This window comes from Lipotes vexillifer, unplaced genomic scaffold, assembly GCF_000442215.2.
Source record: "Lipotes vexillifer unplaced genomic scaffold, Lipotes_vexillifer_v1.1 scaffold607, whole genome shotgun sequence".
Classification (NCBI taxonomy): Eukaryota; Metazoa; Chordata; class Mammalia; order Artiodactyla; family Lipotidae; genus Lipotes; species Lipotes vexillifer.
In genome coordinates this window covers 565568-587126 of record NW_006783829.1, presented here as the reverse complement: position 1 = coordinate 587126, position 21559 = coordinate 565568, and the positions used below count along the sequence as shown (strand labels likewise).

Sequence of the window (21559 nt, the reverse complement as noted above, 5' to 3'; positions counted from 1 at the left end):
GAAAAAAAAAAAAAAAAAAAAAAAAAAAAGCTAAATTGATTCAAGAACTTAATCTTTTTCTGAAATAATGCCCCCCTTTTAAAATAAAAAAAGTCCTTTCATGAAATAATAGTAATTTTGGCCTGTTGAATGTATGTCTTTAGTTAAAATGGCAATCCTTTTTTGATTATTCATCTTACTGAATTTTACTGGTCTGTAAAAGGGAATAAAAAGTAGATTGTGAATATGAGGGATATAGATCAAGATTAAGAAGTATTTTTCCATTCTGAATAGATAGCCAGTTGAGGGAGAAGTTGAAGATAAAGGAGAGCAAATGGAAATTGAGTTATTAGATAAGCAAAAATGAATTTTAGCACTAATGGAAGGATTTACTATGGAGGCTTTCTTCCTCCCATTTGGGAGAAAAGGAAAGAGGACAGATTTAGTGTCTGGGGGAAGGGGAAGAAATAGAATACACTTGAGATGACCCATTTCCAAAAAATAGTCAAATTCATGTTTTGAGAGTCAGGGAAGGAGAGGGGTGGCCACCATGAGGGGTAGAGTTGGGAGCCTTGTCAATAGTAAAAGTTTGGAGTAGCAATTAGGGACAATGGAAGAGAGAACCAAACAAAAACTTGAGGAGGGCCTGTGGGGTTTTGTTTAGGGCCCCACTAAAGTAAAAGACTGAACTTTTAATGGCATTACTCAAATTCCTTATGTGAATTAACACATGGAACAATTCTGAAAGAAAATTAGGGTTAAAGCAGATGAAGTAAAAAATATTAATTAGTATATGTTTTTGGGTTCTCCAGAGAAACAGAACCAATAAACCAATAGGATGGATGGATGGATAGATAGATAGATAGATAGATAATAAGAATTGGCTCATTTGATTATGGAGTACAAGAAGTCCCATGGTATGCTGTTCATAAGCTGGAAAACTGAAAGCCAATGATGTAATTCAATCTGAGTCCAAAGGAGCTTAAGAACCAGGAGCGTTGATGTCCGAGGACAGAAGATGCATGCCCCACTTGGGCAGAGAACAAATTTGACCTCATTCATTTTTGATTCAGGCCCTCAACAAACTGGATAATGCAAATCAGCATGGTTGAGGGCAATCTTCTTTACTCAGTCTAAGGACTTAAATACAAATCTCTTTCAGAAACACCCTCAACAGACACACCCAAAGACAGTGTTTCATTGACATCCCTTAGTCTAGTGGAGTTGAAACATAAAATTAGCCATCACAGTAGGTAACAGTTTAAAATGAGCAGGTGGAGAGGGTGTGGAGAAAAGAGAACCCTCTTGTACTGCTGGTGGGAATGTAAATTGAAACGGCCACTGTGGAGAACAGTATGGAGGTTCCTTAAAAAGCTAAAAATAGAACTACCATATGACCCAGCAATCCCACTACTGGGCATATACCCTAAGAAAGCCATAATTCAAAAGGACACATGTACCCCAATGTTCATTGCAACACTATTTATAATAGCCAGGTCATGGAAACAACCTAAATGTCCAACAACAGATGAATGGCTAAAGAAGATGTACATATATACAATGTAGTATTACTCAACCATAAAAAGGAATGAAACTGGGTCATTTGTAGAGATATGGATGGGCCTAGAGTCTGTCATACAGAGTGAAGTAAGCCAGAAAGAGAAAAACAAACATCATATATTAACACATTTATGTGGAATCTAGAAAAATTGTACAGATGAACCTATTTGCAGGGCAGGAATAGAGATGCAGACATGGAGAATGGACATGTGGACACGAGGGGAAAGGGAGGGTGGGATGAAATGGGAGATTAGGACTGACCTATCTGCACTACCATGGGTAAAATAAATAGCTAGTGGAAACACGCTATAAAGCACAGGAAGCTCAGCTTGGTGCTCTGTGACAGCCTAGATGGATGGGATGTGAAGTGGGGGGTGGGAGGGAGGTCCAAGAGGGAGGGGATATAGGTATACATATAGCTGATTCACTTCACTGTATGGCAGAAACTAACACAACACTGTAAAGCAATTATACTCCAATAAAAGAAAAATAAATAAATAAAATGAGCAGGTGAGGGAATTCCCTGGTGGTCCAGTGGTTAGGACTCGGTGCTTTTACTGCTGTGGGACGGGGTTCAATCCGTGGTTGGGGAACTAAGATCCTGCAAGCCACGCAGCATGGCCAAAGTAAATAAATAAATAAAATGAAAAAGTGAAAGGGGTCTTTGGTGGCAAAAAAAAGTAATTACTGTAATACTACATTTCTCTGTAATTTTGATGAGTGAGGCCTTTCACTTTCATCCGTCTTCCTAAAGGAGGATATCATCAGCAAATCTAGGGGCATACACAGCATACCCAGTTGAGAATATTTTCTTGCAGAGTATATTTCAACTTAAAAAAAAATCTAGTTCAGATATTCCAATCATTTTTTGATGTTATTGTTCCTAATTTGTATTGGTTATCCTTCCTTCTCCACCTCCTTCAAAAATGTTTTGTGGCCTTGGGTATGGTAGGGATGAGCTGATTGGTTCTTTTCCGTTTTTTTTTTTTTTTGGCTGTGTTGGGTCTTTTGCTGCGCGTGGGCTTTCTCTAGTTGCGGCGAGCGGGGGCTACTCTTCGTTGTGGTACGCGGGCTTCTCATTGCAGTGGCTTCTCTTGTTGTGGAGCACGGGCTCTAAGCACATGGGCTTCAGTAGTTTTGGCTCACAGGCTTAGTTGCTCCGCAGCATGTGGAATCTTCCCGGACCAGGGATTGAAACTGTGTCCCCTGCACTGGCAGGCGGATTGTTAACCACTGTGCCACCAGGGGAAGTCTGTGGGTTTCTTTTTAATTAAGGCCATCTCTATAACCTTGACGCACGGACAAATAGAAAAAGGCCAGATACATTTACTTTACTGCACAAATGGTACAAGTCCAATTAACATGTATTTTTTAAAATATCTGCCAGGTACTATGTTAACAGTATAGGTATTATTAGTTGCATAGTTGCGTCCAGCAGTCCTTTATTCTCTTCACTGGGGAGTGAATAGCAAGTCATATGTATTCCACAGCATAAAGACTGGGTGTAAAAAAACCACCCAGCTTTCCAAGACACATAGTTTAGATACATTTTGCACAAATAAAACATAGTTCATATCTTTGCCTGTGCTATTTCCAGTCCAGGAGCCATGTTCTCAAGAACATACTTCTGATGTCAGTCCAATGACTAAGATAAACCTCTATATCACATTGACAGTCATTGTGTCCCTGGATCCAAGAACTGCACTCTGACTTCTGTGGCCTGTAAATTCCCCCAGGGTAAAAACAGGGCAGGACAAGGAAAAGTTGGAAGTGGCTGCATAAAGATGCCTTGACCTTGGATATTGTAAGAGAGAAGGGTAGAATTCTCTGACACCTGAGACCTCGGGCTACAGCTTAACCCTCGTTGTTGTGAACTGCTGGAAGAATTGGTGCTATGGTTAGAATATGCTCTATATTTCACTGTGCCAGCATACTCAAAGGGCTGAGTCTATGCATGTATATAAGCCTCTTTTTGAGAATTAGATGTAAAAGAATTTTGAATTTTCATTTGTCTCAGTGCTTGCCTCTCAAGTTCCAGTATAACAGAGACTTATTAGGACGCTAAATAGCTATGCTACATAAGGAGAGTTTGGGGGTGTTGTTTTCCCCAATCTAAAGATGTCACATCCACTCACTGGCTTCCACCACCAAGAGACTAGGCCCTATGTTGAATTGCTATTATGCACACTTAGCTGGCTTCCAGTTTCCTCCCAATCTTCTACATTCTAAAAACTAATTTTCAGCAATACCCTTCTGTTATTCCCTGCTCAAAATTATTCACAGGTCCCTATTTCTCATTACTTCAAGGCAAAACTTTTCATAAAATCCCTGTCGTATCTACCCTCCCACTCTACTGTGCCACTCCACTTGGCCTCACCATTTTAACCTAATTTCCCATAATTTCCCCAAAATACACAATCTGAACTCTAGTCAGGACACACAGTTTTCATCTTCACTTCCACTCAAATGCCTGTGCCATTCTTCAAGAGCCAACTGACAGAGAAAAATATATTTATTCATGACTTATATATCTGGCACTTTGCATAAAATATTGCTAACCTCACAGCAACCCTATTTTATAGATGGGAAAACTGAGACTCAAGATCCCAAGATCATATAACTAGCAATAAACTGTCTGCAATTCATCCCACCTCCTTTGATTTCAGCACCTTGCCTATGCCACTGTAATTTAGCACATTACTGTATACGATTTTGTTTCTTAACTGTATCCTTGCCTTCCTCATCACAGTGGTAAGCATACAAGGACCATGTAGTATCTTTACAGCACCAAGCATACAGTGTTGCTAAATGAATACTTGCTGACTGATTTTATATATGTCTACATATACTGACACCCAGTACTGAGTGTTAGACTATTTCAGGAGCCTTAGGACAGAGTATGTTACAGCTAGAAAACCATACATGAGTAATGAAAAAAGAGCTGTAACTGACTGTGTCAAGCTTTGCCATTACTCCTGTCTCAATTCATCCTCTCTAGCAAACAGGCTTGGAGAATTGGTAGCATTACATGAGCCCTCAGGGCTCTACTGAGCATGGATAGTTCATCTGTTACTCTAGAAGCATGGCAGATATTGTTCTAAGGACAGGTTCACAATTGTTTTTTTTAAGTTTTTAATTTATTTTTTTATACAGCAGGTGGTTCACAATTCTTTATCCAAGAGCTTTGAGGTTTTATGTGTTTTGGAAATCTGTATCTTTCATATTTTAGACAGCAAATATATTTTTATGCTATACATTGTATAACTCCCTCTATAGGATCTGAGTCAGCATCTAAGATCAGACACATCTCTGCTTCCCATCAAGTGGAATCAAGATGACAGCCTTGAGTCAGGGTTTGCCACCAAATAATTTGCTGCAAACTTTTGAGAAAATTTTTGGTTTCTACATCTTTTTGGATTTCAGAATTGTGGACAAGGGATTTTGAACATGTAATTGAGATGTACTGATTCATTTAATCTAATCTCTCAATAACTTGCGATACTATTATTTTGGAGCTGAAGAAACTGAACCACAGAAAGGTTGTATAAGGTGTCCAAGGTCACATGGCTAGGAAGCAGCAGAGCCAGCGTTTGAACCTAGACTGTCTGACTCCAAAACCTGTGCTTTTCACCACCAAGAGTACTGCCTCCCCAGAGGACTTTGCAAATCACACTAGCCTAAATCTCACCTACTGTTTATGTGACCTTGAACAACTGCCCTAGCACAATGAATGCCAGTTTCCTCCATTGTTGCTGTGAGTGAAATGTAGATGTAAGGCCGAGTCTTTTACCCCAGGACAGCTAGACCAGATAGTCTCAAAGTCCCATTCCTGATTTGCCTAAAGCCTGCTCCAAGATTTCTGCAAGTTTTAGAGGCTTATATTCTCATTGTCACAGTTGGCTTCTGCTAAAACAATTCACATTATGAATCATTATGAGTCATCTCAGCATCTTGTTTTTGTAAAGGATGATGTGGACACATATGTGAAACTCAGCTCTCCCTCTCAAGAAGACAAATAAGTTTAGACAGTTGATATTTCTCCCGTTCTCAAAAGTCTTTTAGTCACTTCCCCACAATTCCACATTGCCCTAGCTTCTCCCTGCCTTCTCTTTCCCCTCCTTTCTCCTCACTCATTTTCCTGCCCCTTCCCTCCCTTCTCTCCCTCTTCCTTTGCAGAGCAAAATCAAATTCCTCTTTTTTTATTTCTCCCAGCATTTAGTAATTTTTTTCTTGGCCTCGGCTTTTGCTCCTTATGCCTTCAAGGTGTCATCTTCTCCCAGTGAATTATCGAAGTGTTTTCTCACACAAAGCCAGTTCCTTTTCTAAGAGTTCCTTCCCTTTTGTCACCCTGTGATGTCCAACCTAAATGTCACCTTCTCCCTTTCTGCAGCCAGCCATACTGACAGACTCTCCTCTACACTTCCCAACCCCCAGTCAATGGCATTTGTGTTTCTGGCTTAGCTACTCAAACTTAATTGTCTGGTATGCAAATACCATGGCTACCCTAAAGCTGAAACTTCTTTTAATTACTTTCAGTGCCTACTACCAGGTTTTATTTTTAGTAGGTGTTCAATAACTACTACAATAAATCTGACAGTGTACCAAAAGCTAGGACGTAACTAATATATTCACTCAGTGACCACACAGTTAATAGGAACTGCAGTCTGTAACACTTGTCTTCATATTACCATGAGTGAAGGAAATTACTGGGGTTGAGGTTTCAAAGACAACTGTAGTGCTTTAGTCAGGAAAATATATCAGATGATAGCCAGGGAAAATGCATTATATAAATCCTCACACTGAGTGAAATGTAATTCAGCCTTGACCAAAAGACATAAATAGCTCAGCCTTGATTATAAATTCATACCCAACCCATAAATGAGAATCTGAAAGGTTTCTTTACAACTTAGGGTCAGTGATGCTGAATAAGCTCTAGATAAAAATTTTCTGGCAGAAAAGCTCTGTCACACCAGGTGTTACCAGCATTTAGGACAGCTTAGCACATCAACTACTTGCTGACTGAGTGGATGAATACAAAAAGAAATGTAAAAGACCTATAGCACTGGTGGCAGAGGTATTTAACACTGCCTGTTGCCCTGCCCTTACCTTCCTCCATGGCCAGTTGTCCATTACAGGAGAGAGAGACCGGAATTCTAATCTCTCAACTCTATCCTAAACCCCTAAATATATGACCATCAGCAATTAATTTAATTTTTCTAGGCTTGGTTTTATCATCTGTAAAATGAAAGCCTTGGCTTAAATGACCTCTAAGGTAGGTCTGAATTGCTTATATGAATATATAGTAGTTGTTTTTAGAAAAGTAATACAAATACACAGAAATAAACACTCAAACATTGTAAAAGCATGTATGTAAAAATCTTCCCTGTGCCCCATTTCCAGGTCTTTTTCCTCAGAAGTCCTTTTGAACGAATTCTGCTTTATTATTCTAAATCATATGCTTATGCCTCTATTTCCTAATTTATTTACTCTAAATAATACCATTTATCTTTGTACTCTTCAAGGCAAAGAATTTACTACCTTCTCCTATATTTTAATTATAGGTTTGAATATTTTAATGATTTATATCCATTTCCCTTGTTACTTTAATAGACTTAAAGCACTGTTTTTTTTTAAAGCACTATTTCTTAATCCATCAATTTCAAGTAGTATCCTGACTCCCCGCTAAGTAAATTAGTGTTCCCTTTGCCTTCCTTCACTTCTCCTCCCCCTGAATTTCCCACCTCCTATCATTTAATTACTTTTTTTCCCACCAAAATCATTACTTTTATATTGTCCAAAGTTATAATGTTTAAATTCTCTCTTGTAACTATGGTGGTCTTTAATGCTTTTTCTATAGGTTAATTCTGAAAACTGGAAGTCAATAAGGTATAATTATGTGAATATTTCTTACTGCAAAACTAGGTAGTATGCTTGGATGTGCAGAGGAAGATGCAATCCTATGTCACCAACCTGGGCCACTTGAAGAGGAATGCTCCAAGCATCAGAGTCACAGTGATTCTTTTATTACACTCCATATGTTGCTTGAAATCATTTGACATTGTAGCTTGCTTCACATTATGAATACCCTCAAACTTGAAATCTAGCTTGGTAGTTCTCAAACTTGGCTGGAGCATGGCCTGAGTATCTGGGTTTTTAAATTTTGGTTATTCCAATGAGTAGCCAAAGTTGAGGATCCTGACCACTAATATCAGTCGCGTCTGTGGAGTCAAAGGTAATGAAATATATTGAGCCCTTTGAAAGCAAGAGCAGAAAGTAAAACCTGATACAAACTGAAGGTTTGTAGAACATTTTATTTCTTTTTTGGTTGCAGCTGTCTCCTTCATAACCTACCACTGCTAGGACTGTTTAATAAGACACAATTCTCTGCACTCAGCTTATGAGGTGTTTCATTTGGTTATTTGGATGGAGAGTTGATACTGTTTTAAAGTTTATTCTTTTCTTAGATGGATACTGTGGGCCATGGGGAGCTGGAAGTGTTGTAAGGAAATCACTGTGTGAAATTTCATCAGATCCTTGATATTCAGACTTAGGTTTCAATAACTGATTTTTTCCCTTGTGTCTAAGAACTTAACATGCATTGTGTTTCCAGTAGTTCCAACCTAATTTTGTCTAATTTCCAGGGTCAGTCGAAAGGTTGTTGTTTCCTTTCTGCCCTCCTACCAAGACACCTAGAAGCGCCAGAGCCTGGCTGGTCGGCCTCAGATTCTAGTAGGTATAGCAGGCTGTGAAGAGCGACTGGGTAGAAGCAGCACCAGAAGAGCCCGTGTGAACATACTGTCCTTTGGCTGCCTGGCAGTTAGCCTAAAAAACAAGTGTGATAGAGGAGACCAAGTTAGAGCAACCCTCTGCTTGACCCTCTTTGCTTCTCATTTGAAATCAGCTTCACCTTCATGTGAGTTTTCTCTGTACAGTGATTTTGCTAAATATTGCTGCTGATACCATTCCTTTCCTTCTATAATGTTACTTCCTTTTTTTAATCCGTTTTCTGAGCATTTCTCAGGCAAGCCTGAGGTTTGTGTTACTGAGGTTTCTTTTTAGTACTAACAATACTGCAACAACAGTACTAGAAATTCAAGTTAAGAAACTTCTCACTCATATAGTGATAAGGAAATGGAAATTTCAGTCCCAATTTGGGAACCTTGGAATAGCTGAAATAGTCTGCTAGAAAACTGACCAGACATAAGGTCAAGCATCAAGCAGATGCAGCTAAAGCTTTACTATAGCAAAAAAAAAAAAATTTTAATACATTTTCCATTTTCTACCTATATTTGTCCATAAGAATATATAATTTTTATGTAGTTGTTATCATAGTATCATTTGATACCCTGTGTAAACTCCAACTGAAGGTGAGTTAAGAATTATGAAACCTGTAATAATACTCAAATGCCACTTAGCAGTACCCCATCTTCAAGTCACTGCTGCTATTGTCCGATCTCTCCAGGACTTATTTCTACATCTACAGTGATTTTCAAAGTTAGGTTTCATGGACTTAAGCACTTGTTAGAAATGGAAATTCTCTAGCTTGACCCCAGAGCTTCTGAATCAGAAACTCTGTCGCTGGGTCCAGCCACCTGTGTTTTAACACGCCCTTCAGATGATTCAGATGCATGCTCAAGCTTGAGAACCGCAGCTCTAGATGATAAACTCAGCATCCCTTCCTCCGTGTGGATGACCCTTCTGAGCCTTACTTTCATAATCCCTCCATCCTATTAGCTATATTAGCTTCCCCCTCATCAGCCACACACCAGCACAGCCATATCCATCATCATCACAATATAAAGCACTACCGTAAAATCTCACACCTCTCTTATGCCCCTGAGATGATTTTTTTAGCTTCTCTGTACCCTTCCTTTCCTTTAGTGCCTCATCATCAAACTTCTGGCTACGCCTGATTCCTTGCCCAGTCTTCTCTGTCATCAGCAAGCCGAATAAAGCTGTCACTCAAATTTTGGTACTGTTTCATCTCCCTGTGAAACTTGGATTCTTCAACCCTGCTCTTTCCCATTTAGGTTGATCTGAATCTTGCTACACGCATAAGAGAGCTATTAGGAACATTCAGGATCTAAGTTAATGTACCACAAACTCTCATTTCAGCTGCATCTTGCTTGATGCTTGGCCATAACCTCTGGTCAATTTCCTAGCAACTACTTCAACAGCTATTCCAAGTTCCCCACTGTAAAGACTGAAATCTCCATACCCTTATCATTCTCAACAGATGGCCTCACCTGTAATCAGTGATCAACCATTGCATCTCTCCACCTCTACAGACCTGATTCCAAACCCATTCTGTCTCTTCTTTCCTATCTCTCCCTCCTTTCTAAGACCTACTCTGCCACCCATATTTAATATTTAGTCTCATGCAGTACTGTTTCCTCTAAGTCCTTGTCCTCTTCTAATCTTTAATCTCTCCTCTGGCTCCTTCTGCTTTACAGTTAAACATGACAATCTCTCCTATCTGGCTAAACTCTAAGCTCCCTGAAGGCAGTGGCTGTGTCTGCTTTGTTCACCCCAGTGCTTGGCTCCTAGTAGGTATTCAAAAAGCAATGTTAGTAGCTAAATAAGACCATTTTTTGTCCTCATTGTTCCTGGTAACCTCTCTGTGTCTTTTCCTGACAAGCGTCTTGAATAGGCACCTTTCCTTTACTGAACCTGTTTTGTTGAGGGTCACTGATATGCCCCTCAATGACAGTATCAGCCTTTTCTCTGCCTTAATTTTTAACCTCTTTGTAGCGTATTGTTATTGACCCCTTGAAATTTCATTCATTTGTTCCCAGAATCCTTGGTTCATCTTAATATATTATTGCTGCTTGTCTTGGTGGCTTCTCCTCTTCATCTTCCCAAAATAAAACGTGCCCCAGGCTCATTCCTTGGCCCTCTCATCTTCCCTCTAAAGTCTCTCTGTGGAAACTGTCCTTCAATCTACCATCATCAACTGTACTACCAGTGCAGATAATTCAAAACTCTGCAGCCTTAACCGTCCTACTCAGCTCTAATGCCACATTTAAAAATGCGTGGTAGACAACTCTCTGGAGATACCTTCATGGCCTGAAGAAAGCAATGCAAGCAGGCCCCAAGTATCCACTTGATCAAGTAGATAAGAGGTAACAGCATCTTACCAGGGCCCGCTTCATAAAAGCCTCCTGGGTTGCCTTCTTGTTTGCAGCCCTGCCACTCCAGGCAGCCAGTGCACTGGCCTGCAGGGCCCGTCCGTAAGAGAAACTTAGTTTCCAGGGCTTTGGTAGAGGGCAAAGGTTGATAGCATTGAGGTTGAGAGTAGCATCCTCTTCACTCATGCCACCAGACAAAAAGCAGATGCCTGGAAGGAGAGAAGCCATTCCACTCCACTAGTTCCAGTATGTACCCTGCTTGAAAAAGCAAGCAAGGAGCCTGAAAGAAATGTAATGTCTCAATCTTTCCTCCAGTTGATTTGCATGGGACTAGGTTGGAGAAGTTAGTTTGCCTTTGCTGAAGCTAGTTGGACTAAGGAGAGAAGGGCTTTAGTAACTAAGAGGGCAGTGAAATGTTGAGGAAATCAACGGATTGTGTGCATTTGGACAGACTCAGCATAGGTGGTATCACAGAGTTCAAGAGGGAAGTACTGGCTGCATGTGAGATATCAGAGGTCTGTTTCATGGCTAGAAGCAGACTACTCCTGGACAAATGCAAATGCTTATGGCACTCCTTCAAAGAATAAGGACTAAGACCTCAAGTTAGAGAAGAAAGAAAACCTTACCAGGAACAGCTGCAGGAACAGTACGGTAGAGAGCTGTGACAGTGGCCATTGCCACCTGCTCTGGAGTATACTTCTTGGTGGAGGCATGTCCAGCAGTCACCATGTTGGGCTTCAACAGGGTGCCCTCCAAGTAAACATGATGGTCATTCAGGGCCTTGTAGACAGCAGCCAGGACCTGAAGGACAAGAGGCCCAAATAGGTGAAACCTAGAGCCAGCCGTAGAGTCACCTGACCTTGACACTTATACACTGCAGGGACACAGGATGAAGGAATTCCCATACGTTACTTGGCCAAAGCTTCCCAACCAGCCCCTAGGCTCAGTCAGGGTAATACCTGCAAACCATAGCCACTGAGCACAGCCAAGTTGGCCTGTCCCTGCTGCCCCTCCCCTAACTGCTCACCGCATGGACTACCAGCATGGCTCTGCTTCCTAGAGGCCCTTCACTCCTTCCTTCCCATTACTCCCTTTGGTCAGTCAAACCTGCCTTAATTTAGTTAGCTGGGGACATGTAAACTGGCCTCCATTCTCCATCCCCATAGAAGCTGAGTGATCATAAAAATAAACATTTTAGAGACAGAAGTGCTTTCAGATCTCATTTCAGTCCATCTCATTTTGCAAGCAGAGAAACTAAGGACTCTCTTACTTTCTTACAGATATATTGTGGCTAATTTAAAGTCACATGTGAAAAAATTACTTTCTAATTATATTTTCTCATGGGAGCCTCAGCTTATTTTAAAGTTTCTTAGTTTAAACATAATGGAACTGAGGTCCAAAAAGATAATATGACTTGCCCCAGGACCCACAACTGGGAACATGGATGCTCAAACCCTAATCTTGGTAATGCAGATCCTGTGCTTTTTCATAAGGAGTGTACCATGTGCCCAAAAAAGTACAAGGTTTGATAATACCTCTTTACCTTCTCAATGCTACACAGTGACTCTAACTGTAGAATAGCTCATATATAACAGCTGATATATGTTAAGTAACAACAGTTGTTTAAAACAGATTTTTCAACTGGCATTGGGACCTTTATATTTAAGACTTACCTTCTCAGTAACATACTGGCAGTGTTCCATGTCATGGTCTCCATCAGCAATTACCTCTGGTTCAACAATGGGTACTAGCCCATTCTAAAAAGGAAAATGGAGTGGACAGAATGAAGCTCTGTTCACTAGGATCCTTTCTTTAAGAAGATATTTAACAGTTGTAATTGGTACAAGGTTGAAGCTCTTATGGAGATACACATATAGGTGACTTAAAGGCAATGAAATTTAATGGGATGTCTAGTAAGCATTTGTGGCTTAGCCAAAAAAGAACAGTGAGGGAAAAAAAGTTTTCCTGGAAATGGGGTAAAATAAATTCAATTTATTTTCTTAATTTCTATATCTTATTCTAGAGACTAATCTAGCTAAATCAGAACCTAGCTGTCACCCTTTTAGGGCCATCAAGTTTAAATCACCAATCAAGATGCCTCTTGTATGAATTAACTAAGGAATTCAAGCAGAGTTTACAATTCTGACTGGGAAGCTTCAGGTACCCAGAACTCAGGTAACCTCAGCATAGCACCTGCACAAGCAAATCAGACTTAACCTGGATCCCAGAGACACTTCAACATATGTTGGAAACTTTAGCATCAAGCTACCATCCTCCAAGAAATTATCTGAATTGGAACCAGATCAAAGCTGTCACCCTTGAGCTGGGGACTTAAGAGGATCATGTCCTTGGACACGGTGGAGCATAGACAAGCAGATGCCCTGCCCTCAAGAGCCTATGCTTTTAAGACTCAGTTTACAGTGCTTTGGTGGAGGGCTACACTTGATGGCATTTGCCTTTTGGACTCATGGTTGACTTGTGGAACCAAATCTTACCCTACTACACCTAGTAAAAGCAGTGAAAAATGCCATCAGGATATACTGGTGAGAGAAAAGGAGGGGGAATCATGTGTGGTTACAGTAAAATTAGAAAGATGGGCTTTAAAGAAAGCTTTCGCTTCCTGTATTTTAGCCCAAGGGGAAGGAAAAGCACCTGCTGACAGATGCTGGCATAGCGGGCCAGGGTGTTGGCATTTTCTTGGATAGCAAGGTGGGATGGACACTGGTTGTCAATCTTCAGCACAGCACGCCACTTCCCAAAGTTAGCACCATCTTTCTTATACTGAGCACAGCGTTCAGAAAGGCCATCAAGCCCTGCAAGTCACGAGAGAGAAAGCCTTCTTTGCACCCCTGACCCCTGGGGCTGCTGATGGCTTAGCTTTCAGTCATACAGCTTGAGGACCCAAGACATCCAGGCAAAGAAATATTACATCCAGCAAAGAAATAAACATCCCAGTACTGAGCCAAAAGACCTGGGTTAATAAATGTGGTTTTGATATATAATACATATTGGATAAGAAAAATAAAGGAAACTAATATTTATTTAGTACTTACTTTGCTCCAAGGCATGATTCTAGGCATTTTGCACACCTTATCTCATTTAATAATCATAACAAACCTAATAGTTGTTATACTGTTATGACCTAATAGTCATATTACACAACCTTCACAGTTGTATATTCATTTTGCAGATTTGGAAACTGAGGCTCTGAGAGGTAAAGTAACTTCACCAAGTTTGACAGAGCTGGGATTCAAATTCTGCTTAGATAATCCAATGCTATGGTTGATACTTGTCTACTTGGGCAGTGATGTACCTTGCAAAATTATCTAAGCAGTAACTGATGGAAGCAGCATTCAAACCCAAGTGTGTCTGATCCCAGTTTGGACTCTTTCCTCTCTACTGCTGCTAGATTTTTCTAAAATAATATTCCCAAGTATAAAATATCTTCTCTGTGCAAGACACTGTGATAAGCACTCTATGTGCATTGTCTAATTTAATCCCCACAACTATTCTGCAAAGTAGATATTGTTATCCCATTTTAACTGAGACTCAGAACATTTAAGTGACTAGCCTGAGGGCACACAGTTACTAAATAGAGGAGCAGGGGCTGAAGAACAGGTGTGTGGCTCTAAAACCAGTGTGATAATTCATATTTTGTTTTCCCTCAATCACTTCTTTGCTTCCTTCATTTCTGGCATATACTGGCATGATTCATATCAGTGGGCAATGTCCTTACCTTGAATGGTGGTTTCCTTGTTTGTTCCTGCAAGGGGAGCACCTCCTTGGTCTAACTGTGAACATAAATGATTAACAAGTAATTAGCAGGTGTCAGGTATCTCAGTAAAACACAAGCAGAGCCCCTGGTGCTAGATATTAGTTCTCATCTTTCACAAACCAAGGAGTTGAATTAGGAAGGTATTGTATATTAGGCATTGAGGGGACACAACTCAGTCCATAGCAGAAGGGAAGTTACCTGGAAAGAACAATGTAAGACTGTCAACCCTAAGAGGAGGGAAAGTATAGAAAGCACAGGGCTGGAGCTTGGAAAGTAAGAAGTAATCTCATAGTACCTGGGATGCAGAGGTGCCATGTAAGAGCCACTTCCTTTAAATTATTCATTCATTTATTCAAGAGACATTTATTGAGCACTGCACATGCCAAGCCCTATGCTATTACAGGAGATAAGAAGAATAAGGATGCAGCCTCTACTCTCAGCATAACAGAGGCTAAGGTCATGAGCCCAAGAGGTAGACAGTCTGGGCCTGAACTGGCTCCAATTTTGCCTTGCTGTGGGCAAATTATACTAGTTGTAATTCTGTTTTCTATCCTCACCTCTAAAATAGGGATAATAACTGAGTTGACCTCCAGAGGTTGTGAGGAGGAGTAAATGAGTGCTTGGAGTTGTAAGCACTTGACACATACTAATGATCACTCGAGAAGTTCACGTAGTTTTGGAAGACCCAGTTACAATAGAACAGTAAGTGTTTTAACAATAACAGCTATCATGAACTAAATAATCAGGGTGTGACAGGAACTGTTTTACAAACTCATTTCATCCTTATCAGAACCTGATGAGGAAGGTACTATTATTCCCATTTTAAAATGAAAAAATTGAGACACAAAGAGATTAAGTACCTCGTAGAAAAATGGTTGAAGGAAGAGGGTACTGGAAAGGTCTAGAAGAGGATCTGGTTTTCAGTGGGAAGGTGATGATGGAAAGGAGTGAGAAGAGCAATTAGATGATGAGTAGTCCTCGTGTTGGCCCTGACTCAGCCAGTGTGATGGGAGTGGGCCTGTGGTGAGGTGGGAGCGAGATGTATTCACCTTGATTCCCACCACGATCCCTTTTTCCTTGAGGATGTCTCTGAACAGCCTTCCCTGGCTGTCCTTCTGGTAGAGGGTCTCATGGAAAAGGATCACGCCCCCGATGCTCTGGCTGATGGAATCATCCACGGTGAAGAGGATTTCGCGGAACTGCCGGCGGTTCTCTTCAGTGTTCTCCACCTTGATCCTCTGTAGGCGGCTCCCCATGGTGCCTATGTGGGCGAGTAAAGGCAGCATAAGGAGCAAGCCAGGGCTCCCCTGCCGCCCTCCTCCATGCCAGCTAGTGACCCTCATCAGGATGGACAGCAACACTCTCTTTTTTATTCAGATCATCAGAGCTCCTGCCTCGTTTTTTGTCTCCCCAGGGAAAGACTGCTGTTGCTGTCAGGATGCTGATGAGGAAGTGCATGGGCTGGTCGTGTCAGGGTCAGGGTGGAAGCCACCACAGGGTCCAAATGGGGCTGCACGGCCCTCAGGCCTCTCTGGTCCAGCCCTGATCTGACTGGATATACAGACAGTGGAAGGAGGGGTAAGGCAGGCTCTTGACCTCTCTGGCTTCTATAATTTTATGGTGGGCCACGCAGGCTACCGCAGCTCTCCTGTGTGCCATCCTGAGCTGCTCTCAGTCACAAGCGCTGCCCTGTTCCTGATGTGGACGTTTTCCTGCTCTCAGTGCCCTTCCTTGGCTGACTTTACACTGACTTGTCATTAGCGGCAGAGGTCTCATCCTGCTTACTGAGTTCCTGGCCTCGCTACAGCTTGGATTCAAATGATCCCTGGCAAGGGGGTCTTAAAACGGAGGGCTTGAGCCTGTTTGCTTGGTGTTCAGAAATCTGCCTTCTGGAATGACAAGACTCAAAAGGTCTATGCTTACTGAGCCTTCTGCTCCCACTCCTGTGTATATAAACCTTTACTTCCTCTGAGAGGAAAGAGAATATGATTATCAAGTTGCCTTTGCTAAGTGTAGAATCAAGAGTATGGTTGTTGTGTGATGTTTCTTGCACTCACCTACAGACTCATCTGCAGCCAGGATCCCCTTCCCACTGGCAACAATGCACTGGGCAATTTCTGAGAGCTCCTTCTTCTGTTCTGAAGTGAGGGCTGGAAACTGGTAGGCCATGGTGACAGGTCTGGAAAAGAGTGCAGGAAAGTTAGCTGTCAACAGAACTGTGGGTCACTCAAATGGACTCATGACCAAGACAGCAGGTGTGCAGAAAAGCTCCATAGGCCCCTCTGACATTTCTGGCCCATTTCCACAACTGGCTAAATAAATGAGGTCTGTTCTATTTTGGGTTTTTCCCTCTTAAGCATAAGTAGCTGCGATTAGCCATAATGGATGAAGGCGGGATGACAAATTTCATGGTGATCCTGAAAAGAATGCCTTTCAGGAAACTTTTGGGATCACTGATCCTGAGACCGAACCAGCTAATGAGTATCCACTTAAATCTGACAAATAGAGGGCATGGCAGTAATTGACTATCTCTTTATTCTATGGATTCCTGGTACCATCGGGGGTTGGATGGCTTGAGGCCAGGACAGTGAGGCTTTCAGCCTGTGTGGCCATTCCTCACTTTGTTCTGTTAGCCTGTAGTCCCCCCAGAGTATTCTCTAGGCAGTAAGCTTGAGAGGATAAAGCACTATTTGCCCTTGAATTTAACCTCCCTTCAACTTTGAGACATAGAGGGTGGGGTGTGTCTCCTTTTTCTTATATTCAACCACCTATGAGACCGTTTGGGGCAGATGCAGAGGATTTTCCCTAAGCATTTCTGGGCTGGAGATTCCCATTAGCTCTTAGGATGCCGACGTCATATGTTGATTCCTGCTCCAATAATTCGCAGCTTCACTGCTTTAGCAAGGAGAGACTGGCTCAAAGATCCCCTACCCAAGCAAGTTCTTAGCAGTGGTCATTTGAAGGGGATCATTGCTCCTATGCGGCTGCCACTTTGGGCTAGTCTTGAAGATGCAAGCTCACAGGACTCTTATCTTGGATGTAGAAAGAATGGTTTTGCATAGGTTGGATTATCAAAGAATAAAAATGGTAGTAAAGATTATCTTGAGCGATTTCCTATCCAACCCTGTGGCCTCCTCCTTTCCCCAGTCTCCTCTCCCCTCATACACTCATACACAGGGTAGATGCCCTGTGTCTGCTTTCTACTTTCTGGAAGCCAAGGGACACCTCAGTTCTCTTTCGATCCATTCGACAATGAGGTAACCAGGACAGGTATTATCTTCATTAATTAATGAACAAGCTAAGACTCCGAGAAGTTAACTGACTTGTCCAAGGTCCAAGCTAGGATGAGGCAGAGTCCCCCACCCAGTTCTCCTTCTCATGACAAATTGATTTCTTCACATTTTCTGTATCCCTTCAAGGCAGGCTCTCAGAACTCTGTCCCTTGATATGAGAAGTCAATGGCTACTGAACTAATTCCTGAGACAGTATAACTAATGGCGCTCTTACTGTGGCTACTCTCACTTCAATACTTAATCCCAAGGAATGGAACCACGATGCTGGCATTGGGGTACCAGGACAGGTTAGTGGGCAATGATTTCTGAAGATGATTTTCCAAGGCCCTTCACATCCAAGCCAACTGAAGATAGTATTTCTTCTGTTTATATATTAATTCCTAAATTGTAGTCAGGGACTGTTAGCTTTGGACCTGGCTACCAGATCTTCATGGCAGATAAAAGCCAACCTGAGGTTGGTAACCTTCAGGCCAAAGTACAAATTTTCTCTCAGTTTAGATATCTGCACAAAGGAACTGACAACTACCAAAAAAATAATGATGTTTCCTTAATGAAACAAAAGGAAAACATAGCCCAATAATAGCAAATGATCATTTATTGCCAAGCACTCTGCTAATCGCTTTACATGCACTATAAAATTTATTCCTCACAATAATCTCAAAAGGTAGTCAGACTTCCCCCTTCTCCCACCCTCTCCCATATAATAGATAAGGAAAGAATATAAGACAGTTTAATTATTTGTCCAAGGACAAATAGCTAATAAGCACAAAGTTGGGATAAAGGGCAGTACTAGTACTCCCTCTTTCAAGTAAAGAGTGAGACTGGTGAAAGGAATTGGCCTTTGGATGACTCTAATGTCCTTGATGACACCCCCAGAGTACCCAAAATCATTGGGCTGTGGATCATTATCCCCACATCACATTACCAATTCATAAATATCTGAGACATTCACATGGAAGTAGATCAGACAGACCGGGGCTCAAGGACCAGCTCTGCCTCCTCTTCACCGGGACCATGGGCAAGGTGGTAACTTCTCTGAGTCTTAGCTTACTATGGATTAAATGGCTATAATATCTGCTCTGGTTGTCTCACTGCCAAATGGATCACATGTAACCTGTGAGCACCCTGCTCATTGTAGTTGCTCAGAATATATTTGTTGAATCGCATGATAAACATGAAGATGCTTTATAATGCATTATGAAAATGTCAGGTATCAGTATTTCTCTCTTTTTTAATTTAAAAAAGTAACTGCCTAAGGGACTTCCATATTTCTGTTTACTACCAAGCTATTTTCTTCAGTCTGAGTGTGCTGACTCAACCAGAAAAGAAAAACAGAGAAAAGGTCAAATTGAACAAATACTGTTTATGAGAAGTTAAACTTCTACAGAGGGATTAAAGTTCTGTACCACATCAGCACAAATGTTGCTTTCCTGTTAATCATAAAACAGGGTCACAGGCCACTGTTCACCACTGGAAGAGAGGAGGCCAGCTGGAAGTGGGCAATGATAGAGAATGATTTCTGTGCCCCTAAGCCTCTGCTTACTGAGGTCTCAAGCCCACTTTTTAAAAAGTGTGACAGGAAGTTGTTCACATTATATGATTAAGTAAAAAAATAAAGCAAGTTTCAGAAAAGTATGCAATACGTAATATCACCCTTTTTTTAATTAAAAAAATGGTATACACACATACTGTTCATGGGTCTATATAAGCAGATAATAACCACACTGAGGTTACTCCTGGGGAATGAAACAGGGTGGGGTGACTCACAGTTCACTTTATGGATTTTTTTGTAATGTTTGATTTCTCAGTGAGTAAGTTTATATATTACATTATTTACTATACATAATATATTAACAGGTAATATTGATATATATGCAAATCTGGGAGAAGGTTGTGAGTACAAACATATATGAATAGAGGGCAACCACAGAAAAACAGAGCTACAAGTGATCTCAGAGATATCTGCATCAACCCTGCTAAGTTTAGAGATGAAGAAATTGAGGCCCAGGAAGAATACGTCTGATGCCCCGTCTAAGTTGTGATGTTTCAGGACTGTAAATCACATGCTACTGGCTTATGACTTGGAATTCTTTTCCCAATCCTTCTTTAGCAGAATAACAGATGAAATCCTATAGTATAATTCTTTCTGCCTTCTTTGAAGAGGTTCTGTGAAAATATAATAATTTGTAAAATACCAATATTTAACTCCTGGAGAAATATAAGGGAGTAGAAAATCCATTTGCTTCTCCATGTACAAGGCAGATAGATTTTCAAGAAGACATACATGAAGGGCTTATTCACTGAAAGCCCATAATTGTCAGGCACTGCGGGCAGCACTTTTTTACAGACAGATGCAGGAAGATGCCCACAGCTTCGTTACACATCTGATGCCACAGTGGTAAGTACAGTGAGATGCTCTAGAACAGCCTGATCCTTGGAGCCTTTGAACACACATGGAGCAGCTCAGAAAGAGACCTGAGTGTTGCTCTTTCCTCTAAACTGGCACCTAAGCCAAAGGAACTCCTAGGTTTACAGCAACTACACTCCATTCCCTGCCCCAGCACCTCAGGTCTAGTCTGGGCCTGGGTTGTCTGCAGATGAGCCTTGGCTAAAGTGATGGTGGCAGCAGCGCTAGAGTCCCTGCTGGATCCACATTAGCTAAAAGAACCCTAGGTAACTATGTAAAGAGAAGTTTATTTTAAAAGGCAACATATCCTCACCTATTCTTCAGATAGTAGAACAAATGTACCAAAATACATCAGCAGCTTTTGATTCCAAATATCTGAAGCTGTAGGATCTTCAGAGTAGGAAATGTTATAGAAAGTATCAAACAAAGGAAAGGTTTGACAATTCATAATCAAAGGACGACTATACTCTGTGATGCCTGTTCCATTTTCTCGTTTGAGCAGTGGGTGAAGACGAAGGGCAGAACAGGCCAAAAGTTCATTTCTGTGACAAAGAAACTTCAGTGCCAGTACTAGTAGGTGTGGGAAGAGAATGAAGAAAATGACATAAGGCGATAGATATGTAAATAAATCATCGGAATAAGCAGTTGTTATGGAGGGAGTAGAAATGAACAGGAATCTCAAACACTGAGTAGAACCCAACCAAACAGGAGTATTCAAGATGTTTTTCCTTTGCCAAAGCCTCAGAAGAGCCCTCCTACAGGTAACACTGGTAACTGGCATCAATCCTGAGCATTTGCCACCACTCAAAGAGCCAGGGGAGGTAGGGAGAAAAACAATCATTTCAGCAGATCACCACGTTTTCAGCCACCATCATATTTTTCCTGAAAACAAAAGCAAACAAACTTTCCCCTCGCCAGGCTTAGCGCTATCATTAACCCCCGACTCCCTGGTGCAGTCCTGAGAGACAAAGGAAGTTCTTTTACTTACAGTTTGAGAGAGGAGAGTCCTCTTAGATCTATCAGAAGCTGTGCATGAGGCAGCAGCTGCCAAATAGGATGAATCTTCAGGAACACACAGTTTTTATAGACTTCTCACCCGAAGGTTTTTTTTTGTTTGTTTTGTTTTTTGTTTTAACTTTTACCCTCCCCTTCCCACCTTGGCCTGGTAAAGAGGTGTTTAACCAATAACTCTGATTGGCTCATAAACAGCCAATCCTTCTAATCATGCTCACACACTCTCTGTACTCACAGAATGTTAAAGCTATAAGGGACACCTGGAGACCTTGTAGTTCTCAATCCAGACTCTTCGTTTTATAGGTGAGGAAACAGGGACACAGAGGATTAGGATCGGTAACGCAGTGAGTGGACGACTGGGCTCTGGAGTCCACCAAGGAGAACTGGGAAGCACGTTAGCTTA

General features: G+C 41.4%; 1 protein-coding gene across 1 annotated transcript; it reads right to left on the bottom strand.

The window, feature by feature from the left end:
• Positions 1 to 7827: 7827 nt before the first annotated feature.
• ALDOB (aldolase, fructose-bisphosphate B) lies at positions 7828 to 21250 on the bottom strand. Its single transcript, XM_007456394.1, has 9 exons — positions 21131 to 21250; positions 16500 to 16621; positions 15492 to 15703; positions 14404 to 14458; positions 13320 to 13480; positions 12341 to 12424; positions 11294 to 11468; positions 10677 to 10876; positions 7828 to 8361 (listed from the first exon to the last, which is right to left on the bottom strand). The coding sequence occupies exons 2-9, from the start codon at positions 16609 to 16611 to the stop codon at positions 8266 to 8268; spliced, it is 1095 nt and encodes a 364-aa protein (XP_007456456.1). The 5' UTR covers positions 16612 to 16621; positions 21131 to 21250; the 3' UTR covers positions 7828 to 8265.
• Between the last annotated feature and the right edge of the window lie 309 nt (positions 21251 to 21559).

Bases quoted from the DNA above. Each gene is read 5' to 3' on its own strand.
- ALDOB (XM_007456394.1), bottom strand. From the start codon at position 16,611: ATGGCCTACCAGTTTCCAGCCCTCACTTCAGAACAGAAGAAGGAGCTC. The intron at 12,425-13,319 runs GTGCTTTTCCTT...TTTCCTTTTTAG, and splicing joins ATGCCAGCATCTGTCAGCAG to AATGGGCTAGTACCCATTGT. The intron at 10,877-11,293 runs GTAAGGTTTTCT...CTCTCCTTCCAG, and splicing joins TGTTCCTGCAGCTGTTCCTG to GCATCTGCTTTTTGTCTGGT.